Here is a 13,241-nt window from a genome sequence, read left to right as displayed (position 1 = left end):
GGGTTTAGGATTTTGATTTGCCCCTGTGAGAGTTAATGACATCATTAACACCTTAAACAGTTTTGCAAATGAAAATGAAAAATGCTCTGTTTTAGGTTCTGATGCTGTCAATAACTTTTTCAGAGCAAAAAGACCTTCTGAATGTGGTTCTTGGCAGGTAAAGACAGGAGAAACTGATTTGTCAGATGCTGAATTTTAAAACATAAATTATCATCTAGGTGTAACCAGCATTCTTTTGTTAATTTGGAATCTGGAGAAGTCAAAAACATTTTTGAAGATGCTTTAAAATTTTCACTTAAAAATGTTCATTGTATAAATATTGTTTACTTAACTGTGTAACTGCAAAGCTAGCTGGATAGCCTAGTGTAGTTTGGAGTGCAAAAGTAATAATAATTAAAAAGTCATGTTATTTGAAGGTGACTTTTAAACAAAGCAAGTAGTGCATGAAGATACTATGAAAGCACTTACTAGGGTCAGTGGTCAAAAAAAGTTAAGTGCAATGTTAAACACAATGTTTTCAAGAAGTTTCCTTACATGGTTATTTGGATTTCATTAGAATCCAAATATTTATTGAACATGAAGGTGTGATACTGTTAATGATATGCCTGGTTCCAAGGGAAAAATATGTAAAATCAATTCTGAGTTGAACTTTCAGTTGTTTCCTTTTCCCTTGTTCAGCTGAACATGATTCATAATCGTGTAAGTCTTCCTGAGTTGGCATTTATGGTGGAAACATTTTGTGCCCTGGTTTCCTGGAAATACCACTCATTGCCTTATCTCTCAATGTCTGAATTGAAGGTGGGAGGAGCGGAGAACTGCTTCTGGAAGGATCCAGTATTTAAATCACATCACACGAACAACTCAGTGGGAGCGACCAACACGGTAAGACATCACTTAGGAGACTGTGTGATGGAGCTCGCTTGCTGAGCACAAGCCACTCTGAGTGGCTCTGACAGGGGTATTCAACATTCTTTTGAGTCTACAAATGCTGTGTGCTTTTTTTTCCTCTTAATATCCTACTCCTCCTACTCCTTCAGTCTGCCTAATATTTAACTTGGAAGAATCACGCTGACTGGGTTTTGTTCCTCCCCTAATACTAGCATCTTTGTTTTCTTGTAGAGCTTGATAAATACAGACATTAAAATGTGCAGACATTGCAAGAGATGAAGAAAAGAGATTGTGAATTGCTGACAGGCGTTGTCTATGTGCATGCTATGACCATGTAATCCAGAACTTTTAAAGCTGATTGTTACTGACTGTATTTTGAAATTGTGACCACCACCTTTTCTAAGAACCATAGATATGTCTTGCAAAGCTGCTCCTCCAACCAGTTTTGCTGTCACCTGGATTGTAGACAGTGCATGTTTTTCAGACTCTTCTGCAGACCATCTGAGTCTGCAGACTCTCTTCAGTTCTCAATAAACTATTCTCTGTATGGATATATTTGACTTTAAATAATCTGTACTGTTAATGCTGCCAGCTCTCATACATATCTGCAGTTTTTGAGTGAGTGAAGGTACTGAGCAGCTTTTTAGTTTAGCTGTATTTTTCCTGGTATGTTAAAATACTCTAAGCTCTAGGCACATTTACAGTAGAAAAACAAGCGCAAAATATAGAATTTCTTTTGGGGTTTCCCTGCATCCTTATCAATCCTCCTTTAACCCATTTTAAATCCTTTTGAAAGCAATACTGAGATACAAAACCACATAATTCAGTGTTTCCTCTTGCAGTCAAGCTCTCAAGAGCAACTGTTTTTTGTCTTTTCACCACCCTCACCTAATAACCTTCCTCAAAAATTAGAAGGAATAACAAGGCCTGGTCACTTCCTCAGCCATATGAAGGCAAGGTGAGAAAGTTTAGGCTGTGTGCTGCTCATTTAAATAAAATACATATACTCTCAGCACTCTATTGAAGGTGAGAACTGCTCACGTGAACATGTGATATGATCTTGATCTGACAGCATCATATACCAAGTGTCAGGTTAGACCTTAAGGTAGATGAGGATGTTTACTACTCACTCTGGGATGATCCAGTGAGTGCAGAACAGCAGCTTTCTGCCCATCGTGGAGATTCCTGCTTGACAATCAACTGCTCAGTTCTGCCCGCCACAGAGATTTCCTGAGTGCCCTGAGATGATACTTCCGGGCAGCTTGCTGTGTATCCCAGTGTCCAGTCAGCAATGGTATTCCCACCCTCTTCCCCACAGGCCAGCATCTGAATACTCCAGCCCAGGCAGACCCCTGAGCTGTTTTGTGGATGAGAACACTCCAATCACAGGGACAAACGGTGCAACCTGCGGGCAGTCGGCGGATCCCCGGCTGGCCGAGAGGAGAGTCAGGTCACAAAGGCACAGAAATTACATGAGCAGGACACACTTGCACACTCCTCCTGACTTACCTGAAGGATATGGTATGTAAATTCAAATTTTTAACTGTATGTCTCCTAAGAAACTGTGAAAATGGGTTGTGGCTTCTCGTATGCAAAATGAGTTTGATTCCTTAGTTTGGGGAAATCGGTCTTTGTGAGTTTTTGTATTGCATTTTTTCTTCTTATAGTTATTAATTTATTTTTATTTCACAGAGCAAAGAACAACTCAGCAAGGTCAGGTCTATTTTCTGCATACTCAGACTGGTGTCAGCACGTGGCATGATCCAAGAGTACCTAGGTAAGAAATTATGGAAATAGGCTTCAGGTATCAAATCCAAACGGTTGAAGTAGTACTGTCCTCAGTTCTCTCTGTCTAATGTTATAGTTCAGGCTCTTGGTCCCTAATACACAATTATAACAAGTAATTCATCAAAATAAGTTTCTCTCTGTTCTTCAAATTGTTATTTTAATGCACAGATAGAGAATCAAGAAATAAATTAGCATTGTTTTGAAAACAGGTAGAGTTAACTGATCCTAGTTTTTGTATGTGAATTATAGCCAAGTCCAGGTTTTAATATTCTGCAAAATAATGAAAACAAAAAATAGGATCTGAGCACTTTGAAAAACATACATTTATTGAGATGCTTCAGTGAAAACTGGGTTGATTTTGGTTTTTAATCAAGTTTAGGAAGTTAACAAGACCTGAGAAATTGGCAGCATGTATTTATGGAGAGCAAACTTGGTGATAAATAGGCTAGACAAATGTGATCCTTCTTGGTGGAGGAGCAGACACAGGATAACCTGGAAAATCTAGTGGATGCTTCTTGTATGTATAGACACTCTATTTCTAGTTCACTGGAGTTAACTACAGTCTGCTCATCAAATGAACTTAAATTTACTTGTATGTGAAAATTACTGTCCCATGTTCAGACTACCAGATGTAACTTACTCAAGGGATGGGAAACTTGGTACATTTTAAATAAACTAATTAGAGACACTGGATCATAAAAAGCCTGAAAGCTGAAGTGGTGAGCTGTGTTTGAAGTGTCAGGATCATGGTTTTTTGGGGGAAAAAAAAGGAGTTTTTCCATTTGAGTGTGGTAGCAAACATCTAAAAAGGCACAGACTTTTTTATAGCAGGTTTTCTGTTGCAGAGCAGAAATAAATACTAATTTTCTTTATAATACTCTAACATGGATATTCCTAGAGCAATTATGTATATGCTTTCAAGCATCTCATTAGCAACATATAAATGAGAAAGAATTTGGGGGAGAGAGGCAAACAGGCAGAGAATCTGAGACTGACCTGTTACTAAGATACTCAAATAGCTGTTTCTGTTCTCAGCTCTTAGGAGAAAATAATTCTGACCTACCCTTTTAGTTTGGTGCCCTTAATTATGTGACACGTGTACATATTGTACATGGTTGTACACACGATTATTCCTGATGTTTGAAAGGAAAAAAATGATAACAGGGAAAATTTTGTTAGCTTCTCCTTTTTCTTTAAAAAAGAAGAAACACTTGAAAATTATTTGCCTCCTGAAGTCTTGTGCATAGTGTTGTAAAATGATGTGAGTAGTTTGAAATTGGCAGCCAGTGTTGGCATTTATGAGAATTGTAGCAACTTTGTCAGTTGCTGCTGGTGTGCATTCCCATGGAAGTGGAGTTTTGGATATCCTGGGAAGGATAAAGTGCCTCATGACCATAATGTCACTGCATTTTCAAGTTAGACTTTTGTTGTTGTTATTCCTCTTGTGTTACAAGAATATGGTGTGGTGCGTTATCTGTAGACTCGAGTGGTGCCTTAGGAAGTCTTTGCTCCCATGACTTGTGTACTATAGAAAACTAGAAATTAGGCTTCTCTAAAAAAAAGATTAAGATACAGTTGTTAAGTTTGCATTGTAATAGTTCTGTACAAAATCTAGGTTAGTGCTGCCCTTAGGTGTGGCAGCAGAAGCTGCATGAGCATCTCTGAGAACAAAATCCAGTTGTTTGCATGAAGAGTTTGTAATTTCTAAAGAATATTGTATTTTTATGCTAATATGCCACAGCCACTTAGTTAATGAAAATAAGCTCTACAGTTCAGCAGCAGTGTGTGTGTGTGGGTCATAGCAGCAGGTGTTCAATCCCAGTGCCTTGTATTTCCATTAGTGGTTTCTCAGCCTTTTGAGTCCCTGCAGATGGCACCTTTTGAGCCATTCTGCCCCTCAGCTCTTTCCTGCCCTCAACTCGCATCACACTGGAAGATCTGATGACCTGCACCTTTAAAAAGAGCAGCACTTGACAGTGTGAGGTATCTGAGGAGTGAATTATCTACATAAAAAAACAGTCAGGGTAGTTTTGAAGTCTAATGTTTGTTTTAAATTAACCTCTGGAATGAATCCACACCTTCTAATTTCAGCAGAATTTTCTTGAGACCCCTTAAGCTATCTCTGCATTGCTCACTGCAGAGCTGAGTCATTGTTCATACAATATTTTATTTGAATTCTTTTGTTAGAGAGCTGTTTGCTTCCCACTGGCACTTGAGGTTTTGGGGCAAAACCACCTGAGCTGTACACATGTATCCCATGCGTAATTCTTCATGGAAAGTATAACTCTTCAGAAACAGTTTTGTTTTGTAGGAGTTTTTAAAGTGTGATTCAGAGTTCCTTACATGACTAATGTTGTTTTAAAAAATGTTTTCTGTCAGAACTGCAATTCCATTTTGGCAAATATGGCAATGGTCTTTATTTTTGTTTTAAGCCTGTATTAATTTAACAGCTGAAGTTAGTTTGTAAAAATGAAGGTTATTTGATAAGAATTTTTTTTCCCCCACAGCATGTGTTCTGGGGTGTGTGTTTTCTCTTTGGTGGGCTTGCACCTTGGGAGCAGAGATTCCAGCTGAACAGATCGAGTTTCTGAAACAATACATTTTCTCAGACTTCATGGAATTGTTCTGTTACATTTATGCTTGTTTGGCTAGGAGGCCAAATGCTGAGGTATTTTTCATTTTATATTTGTTTTCGCAGGGATCTTAGCAACATCAATTGTGAAGAGCTTGGTCCACTGCCTCCTGGATGGGAGATCCGAAATACAGCAACAGGCAGAGTTTATTTTGTTGACCATAACAACAGGACAACGCAGTTTACAGATCCGCGGCTCTCTGCTAACCTGCATCTAGTCTTAAAGTGAGTCCAGAGTCTGCAGCACGTGTTGAGTGGCACAGAGGAAAGGAAGGGACTCTTGAGGGTGCTAGGCTTTGTATCGAGGTGTATTCTGCCATTCAGTAGTATTTAAAGTATAGTAGCCTGTTCTTCACCACACTAACAACTTCCCTAGCAGCATTTAGGCAGGAATGTGAGGATTGTGATGCCGGGAGTTGGGGGAAGCATCCCAGGGAGCTGGGAGGGGGGTGGGAGGGGGAGAGCAAGTGCTGTCCGGTGAAAAAGATTGCCCCGTGGAATTTTTCCTAACAGCATGACAGACAGTTTCTTTCCCATTCTTTGTACTTGATGCTACTTTCCATTATGGAGAACTTGTTATAAAATGCACCATTGCCAGTGGTGTGAAGTACTGATGGGTTAGGCACAGCTGCTACAAGGGAGAAATAATTCAGCTTCTTCCTTCAGTTTTAGAGTAAGACTAGTTGAGATGTTCTCAAAGTAAGACCCCAATAATTAAACTCGGATTTTAAACAAAAAATAATAAATAGAAAGCATGTATTTTCTTAGCGTTTTGATACCACGTTTTCATATTGCACTTTTTACCAGAAAAGGGGAAACTAAAGAATTCTGGCTCTTGTTTTTATTCCCTAGGCACTCCCTTCACACTGGGGTATTTTCTACTAAAAAATGGAAGTAAAAAGGCAAACAAAAACTTCCTTTTTTTTTTTTTGTGTAGACATGGCTATCAGTTTGTCCAAGCTATTTGAGAGTGAGACTCTATTGTTTCTCCTACTAACACCTTTTAATACTCTTGGGAAACGCCTGTTAAGTACTGAGTAGGTGTTAAGTTGAAGAAACAATGAGGAGTTAGTTAGCTAGAAAGCCGTGCAGCCCTGGGCAAGGAGTAAGTAGGAGGAATAGTCCTTTTAAGGAAGTGAATCATTGGGAACTAAAAACTGAAGGAAAGAATAATGGGAAACAAGCACTGAAAAGACAAAATTAAGGAATGGAAAGTAATGTCCAGGAGGTCAGCATCTCTTTTGTGTAACACATAAAAGCTGGCTGGACTTTACCCAATACACATTTGAACTAACAACCCAAGAGGGAAAAGAGTCTAAATATTGGCAAATATGTATTTTGTTTAGAGAAATAAGTGGGTAGGTATGTGTGTATTACACTACTTTGATAAGCTCCCATCATCCATATACTTCTGTTTTTTGAGGTGGTGTTTTGTTGGTTGTTTTTGTTTGTTTGTTTTAATTTAAAACAAGTTACGAATTTTAGCTGAATTTACATGGCTAGTTTCAAATTAACATGATCTTGAAAAAAACCTTGTGGGTGGAAGAGCATGATCAGGGTTGAAGCACAGAACAGTTCATTAAATTAATTCAGATTTAGGTATTTTACCCGAAGAAAAATATCACACCCTCTTAGCTACAGCAGTGTAATTCTTAAAATGTAGAAAATTCAGTTATCTGGATTATATTTGAAAACCTGTCCTTCACAGGTAGGTTTGCTTATAAATGGCAGTGGGGTCATAGTGGCTCGATCTACGTGTATTGTGGAGGACAAACACACAGCTAGTTTAGTTACCTGGAAAATCCACGTGGACTTTCAAGTCCCAGAATCACAAAACCATTTTGCATTTCTTTAACTTTAAAGTACCACTGCAGTGTGCACAGTTTTTCATTTGTACATCTGTGTTTCATTAGGGAAGGATTTCAGAAATTCGACCAACAGTGTCATCAGCAAAGTCTGCTGCCTGATGAATCTTTTCTGGTGTTTATTCTTTTATGCACCGAACAGGATCTGTGAAAGCATTTCCCCCCCCTTAAGCCCACCTCCTTATTTATTCTTTAAAAAAAAAAAAGTAGTTTGCCTTAGGCCTGTCATTTTGTAAATTATCTGAGTTTAGTATTTGGGTGGGATGGATGTGATAGTTTCATGTTCAAAGCCTTAATAAAAGGTTTACTCTCAGTGATACTGACTTTTTTCTCTTGTGCTGACTAGAACAGTTTGCTACTCCAGTGATGACATTGTAAGTTATGAAAATAATCAAAGTTGTTACCCAGTTCTGTTTTAAAACATTGGCCAAGACTTTGTGATGGGTTTTAATTAGTATAGCACATCAAAAGTGCTTAGCTCTGTCCTTACAGCACTGTACAGAGTCAGGCATGGTCATTCAGTTGTGAAAACAAACTAAGAAATCAAATTTAATTACTCGAAGCACTGCAGATTGTTTAGCTAATATTGCATTCATAATTTTTCACCTAATATGGAAGATGGCATTTTATTTTTCTCCTCCTAGCACTGCCCCATTTTAGATTGGATTAATTTGATGCACAGATATTAAATGCATGCTCATTTCAGAGATTGTTTTCTTTGACACTGACTAGCTCTGTGTGTCAGGGAGTGTCTTTTGTACTCTCATAGTACAAAAGTATGTAGCATGAACATGTGCTCACTTTAGTATATAATTATGACCTTCTCTGGTAGATAAATACAGGAATATCTCTGCATGCTGTTCTTACGGAATTAGAAAGCTCAGAAGATAGAACAATGATTTTACCCTAACTTGTATATCAAGTAAATACAGTTTTAAGTGGGATTCCTGTTTAAAACTAATTGCAAGTGAAAAGAAATTATCATGCCTGCAGAACAAATGACACAGAGCCATAGTCTGAAATCACATTGAGTGTGTCTGTAAATTATTGTAATGACTTGGTTTCTCGGAAATGGCTTCAAAGAACTTGTTTATTGGAAGACCAATGTGATCATCTTGAGATTAAAGGTAAAAAAAACCAACAGAAGCAAACAACAAAGCAGCTAATTACATAAATTAAGCTAACTTCAGAATTCTGCATCTTAGGGCATAGTAATGAGTAGGATTTCTGTGCATTATTCCTTCCTTAAAGCCAAGGAATAAAGAGGTATTATTATTAATAATTAAGCTTTGAGTTATTGCTGAAGTGATCTACAGTGTTTGCCATTGCACGATTTTCTAAATGTTAGGCTTGTAAGAGCACTGATAAAGAATTCCTGCTCACCTGGTGCTAGTTGCCCTTGAGGGAGGTTTGTGCAGAATTGCTTTAAATAGAAGGTTTGCAAATAACAGAATAACTGTCAGAACCACAAGGCAAACTGAGAACTCCCCAGCCCCTTTTTTAATTGCCAATTCTGAATGTTCCTGTGGTGAAAGCCTCCAGGGAGGTGAGTTTTGGCTGGCCTGGAGGGCTTTCTAGTAGACCTTGTTCCAAAACAGACAGCAGGCTGAAATTTTAAAATATGTTAAAACTGTGTTTGGTTTAATCTGGTATTTTTTAGTCTTTGATGGTGAAAAAGCCCATTTATTAGCATTCCCTCGGAAAATGTTCTTAATTGTAACCTCTCTTATTTATTCAGTACATTTAGGGTATTCTCATATGTTTCTCACAGAGATGTTCTTCTGATGGTTTCTTTCATGTTGTTTGGAAATGCCGTACAGAAAAGCCATAAAAATATCCACTTAGTGTGTACAAGAAATGACATAAGAGAGGACATCTCTGCAACATGGTTAATTTACTTTTTCTAGTAAGAAAATCTCTGAGCATTGCTAGTAAAAATACTTGTTTATCTGTGCCAATTAGTTACATGTGAACTCCCACATTCCTGTGGTCCAGACTAGGCCAGGTACAAGGGACAAGGTCCTTGCCAAGCTGCCAGTACAAACATCTTTTTGTAAGCTTACTCTTTTTCAGACAAGCCATTTCAAACAGACTATGGTATTGACTGTAGATTAGGGGCATAGTGTTTGGCAGGTCCCTGAATTTTAAAATGGAGGAAGGGAAAACACGCAGGGGAAGTATGGAAACAGTATCTGAGAAATTCAGTGTCAGCAGCTTGGTAGTAAAATTGTGTGGATAATACCTCATTATATAGTGCTGTAACCTTTTACATACTTTGTAGAGTAGTACTCATAGAAGTAACAAACCCTAAAAGTAACTGAGAGTTGCCAGGAAAGACAGAAGCATGTGTCTTGAGTCAGGATAAAATCCCTCTGAGTTTATTTTTTAGTGAATCTGGACGTTTTTGTGCAATCAAAGTAATAACCGTAGTAAATTGAAAATAATTTAGCTACCAAGGCTTAACCCTGAAGAAACATGTGAAGAAGAGAGGGGGATGTATCAGTCAGAATACCTGCAAAGAGCTGTGTGTTTGTTTCTAGCCGCCAGAACCAGCTGAAGGACCAGCAGCACCAGCAGCAGCAGCAGGTGGTGTCCCTGTGTCAGCTTCCCGACGAGGCAGAGTGTCTGACTGTGCCCAGGTACAAGCGAGACCTGGTGCAGAAGCTGAAGATCCTGAGGCAGGAGCTGTCACAGCAGCAACCCCAGGCTGGCCATTGTCGTATTGAGGTCTCCAGGGAAGAAATTTTTGAGGTAATTTGAGAATTTGACCCATTTCTTAACACTGAGGGGAAGGAGAGGGCAGTTGTTCGTGACTATCTGAAGAAGTCGTTCAGTTAGATTAAATCTTGAAGGCTGGAGATAAAGATGGAATGTTACCTGTGGTGAATGGGAAGAGAGGGGGTTTCAAGGGAGTGTTAAGAAGAGGTGTGTACTTAAGGTAGGTGTTTTTACCCTGTAGAGAAGAAGAAAAAGAAGGAAAGCTTTCCCTGTGGTTGGAGATATACAGGCTGTGTGAGGGACTGAGAAAGGAGTCCAAGCACTTCATGTGTTTGAAGATCCTGTCTCACCTCGTCCTGGGATATAGGAATGCTAATGTCTGTTACAGAGGGAATGTTACAAATTGAAAACCAAACCACTATTAATAATCATTGATCTGTTGTAACTTCAGTAAAATTGATTAGCCTTCATCTTTGGAGTGTGGATTGCTTAGCATCCATCTCAATTCTGCTTGATTTTTATTTATTTTAAGAATCAGACCAATTTTATAAATTGTCAGCCTTCTAAATGACCGGCAGTGCCCACAGTGGGATGTCTGCATTTTATTTTGTGAGTCTGCTGAGTTGATTAAATGCAGTTATAATTCATTGGCTTTTTTTTGCAGAACAGTCTTGTCTCCTTGAGAACTTTATCCCCCATCCCACCCATCCCTATTGCATTTCTACCCCACCCACAAGCTTGATAGCCCCACTGTGTTGTCACAGTTTTTCCAGCCAAGAAAGATTGGTGTTGGTCTTCCCTTTGAGACAGTCAAATCACTTCATAATCGACTAAGAAGGAAAGTGGGGAAAGGCTGCTCTACAGCAGCAAAAATTACTATGTTCTTGTTCTGAAAACTAAGTTGAATGTGTTGAGTCCCAGGCACACCTATCTCTTCCCTTCTGCAAAGCCAAAATTAGGGGTGCCAATACTGGACATAAATATAAACTAGACTTTTGTTGTTTAATTAGCTAAAAAAAAAAAAGCCTTAATTTTGCCTCTCTCAGCTTTCTTTTGTGCTTTCTTGGTGAAGTTCCACTGACTGAGGAATAATTCTGGAGTTTTACTGGGATGGCATTGATGCTTTTTGTTCTTGAGATACTTCCTGAAGGTTTGCACGTGTTAATCCCAGAGTAGAAGTTTGCTTTTCAGACTACAAACATTGTGAGCCTTTATGCAAAACTAAAGAAGTTTAATGACACAGATTTTTTTTGTAAGTTGTATGAGAATGAGAGAATGTTCTGATGACTCTACACGTCTGGAAATTTAACAGAAGGTGGTTTTTCTCATGTATCTGTTTTATTTGACAAGTGCTGTCACACTGGTAGAAAGCTAAATAGCAGTCTGTGATTGAGGAACAGTAGTTAATATCTAGGAAAACAGTATCCCCTTTAACAGTATCCCCTTTGGACTGGGGAGTCTGAGACTCCCTTCATTTCTAATAAACAGTCATAGTTTCTCGTCTGTAAATAGCAGTTAATAAAATAAAGTGTTCTGTGTTTCCAGGAATCCTACAGGCAAGTCATGAAGATGAGGCCAAAAGACCTGTGGAAACGATTAATGATAAAATTTCGTGGGGAGGAAGGCCTTGATTATGGAGGTGTTGCCAGGTAAACAATCTGTCCTCTGTCTTTCCCCCTGCACCCCAACCCCACCAACTGCCCCTCTCCTTTGAATCCTAAACCAGCTGAGTATCAGCCCTGTTTATTTCTCCATTATTTTTATTTATATTTACTTCTGTAACAGATCGTATGTCAGAAGAATGTATTTTCAAATAGTCTTTTAAAGAAAAAACTGCATCAAAAATGAACTAATTTATGGTAAATAACTCAAAATGCATGTAAATACATAAAAATAGAACCAGATGTCCATCATGCATGTGAGACAGGCTTTTGGTGTCTGTTAAATTACCATATTTTTTCAGTTAGTCAAGTGTGAGCATCTGAGAATTTATATCACTAAATACTCTGCTTTTTGGCAGAACCTGGGATTAAAAACATAGGCTTTATTGCAAGTGATCACTCTGAAGCAAAATGTTAAAAACTAGCAGTTAGTAGGCAACTAAAATCTGTCAATAGTCTAAGATTGTTTTTCCCTTGCTTAGAAGAAGTGACATTTATTGATTGCATGGAGATACCCTTCATGTTTTAAAACACTGTTAGGAATTGTAGGCCAGTTGCACAGATGCTGGTTTACTTAACTGAAAATGCTCTCCACCTCTGGCACGGGGATCTAATTTCTCCAAATGAGTGTTGACTCATTTAGGAGTATTCAGTGTTTGCATTACATTGCATTTTTTTGCCATTAGTTTTAATTCCAGAGGACAAGGCTGAACAGCCAGTCTGTATGGCAGGAAACCTCTGGGACCTGGGCTGCACATGTCCTCATGAGTTTGCAAATGGCCAATAGTGTTCACTTCATCCATTCCTCCATATTTGAACATGCTAATGAGCCATAATTAGTAAAACAGTCTTGTTTAATCAAGCACTACTAATAGTGTTCAAAATAAAGAAGTTACAGATGCTACTGCAGCATTTTTCAAAGCTATCTGCTAGTATTTTTCACTGTGGGTTTGGGTTTTAGTCTGTACCCTGTGGAGCCTTTGCCATCTGCCAGACATAAATACAGAAGACCAAGCTCCAAAGTGCTACCAATGTTTTCCCAGTTCTTAGACCATTATTTGCTGATTTGTGAACATTTAATTAAAACTTTTAAAAGTTTAAATATCTGTTACCTGAAGACCATTTGTATTAAAAGCTTTGATTGGAAGATCTCTGTAGTCAGTAGGGTACATCTTGTCTTAGTGCATAGTGGATGAAGGAGAATCATAGTCAAACTCTCTTGGAAACAACTAACTGGAGAAAAACCTTGGAAAGCTGGGAAATAGGTCAGCTGTCAGGTGCTGAGCAGTTACTGAGCCAGTAAAAATATTTCTGATTTCAGCCTTCTCTCAGCATTTTAAGAGAGAACTTTCTGCACCGTTATGTTTAACAGTAAGATTTAAAAAAAAAAAAATTATTATTTTGAGAAGATTTTGGGTGTGAGAATGTGTTTGTCTAACATGCACAATAATTTAATTTCTTCAGGGAGTGGCTCTACCTGTTGTCACACGAGATGTTGAACCCATACTATGGTCTCTTCCAGTATTCCCGAGATGACATCTACACACTGCAGATCAACCCAGACTCTGCAGTCAACCCGGTAGGACTGGTGACATGAGTCCTGCAAATGAGCATTTTGGGACCAGAAATCAAATACATCTGGAGAGTGTTCTAGACTTAAGAACCTAATTCTCACATTAGTATTGCTAG

At 38.5% G+C, this 13,241-nt stretch overlaps 1 protein-coding gene across 2 annotated transcripts in view; it reads left to right on the top strand.

Moving 5' to 3' along the window:
- Positions 1-13,241, top strand: part of SMURF2 (SMAD specific E3 ubiquitin protein ligase 2) — a 63,489-nt gene that overhangs the window by 41,624 nt on the left and 8,624 nt on the right. For both annotated transcript variants that reach the window (XM_051635259.1, XM_051635258.1), the window contains 7 exons: positions 799-882; positions 2,207-2,409; positions 2,581-2,665; positions 5,375-5,533; positions 9,714-9,924; positions 11,437-11,540; positions 13,017-13,131. In XM_051635259.1, the coding sequence (XP_051491219.1) occupies positions 799-882; positions 2,207-2,409; positions 2,581-2,665; positions 5,375-5,533; positions 9,714-9,924; positions 11,437-11,540; positions 13,017-13,131 (961 nt within the window). The remainder of the gene's footprint in view (positions 1-798; positions 883-2,206; positions 2,410-2,580; positions 2,666-5,374; positions 5,534-9,713; positions 9,925-11,436; positions 11,541-13,016; positions 13,132-13,241) is intronic.

Source organism: Apus apus, chromosome 17 (assembly GCF_020740795.1).
Source record: "Apus apus isolate bApuApu2 chromosome 17, bApuApu2.pri.cur, whole genome shotgun sequence".
Classification (NCBI taxonomy): Eukaryota; Metazoa; Chordata; class Aves; order Apodiformes; family Apodidae; genus Apus; species Apus apus.
Note: the sequence above shows the minus strand (reverse complement) of the source record. Positions and strands in the feature narration are given on the sequence as shown.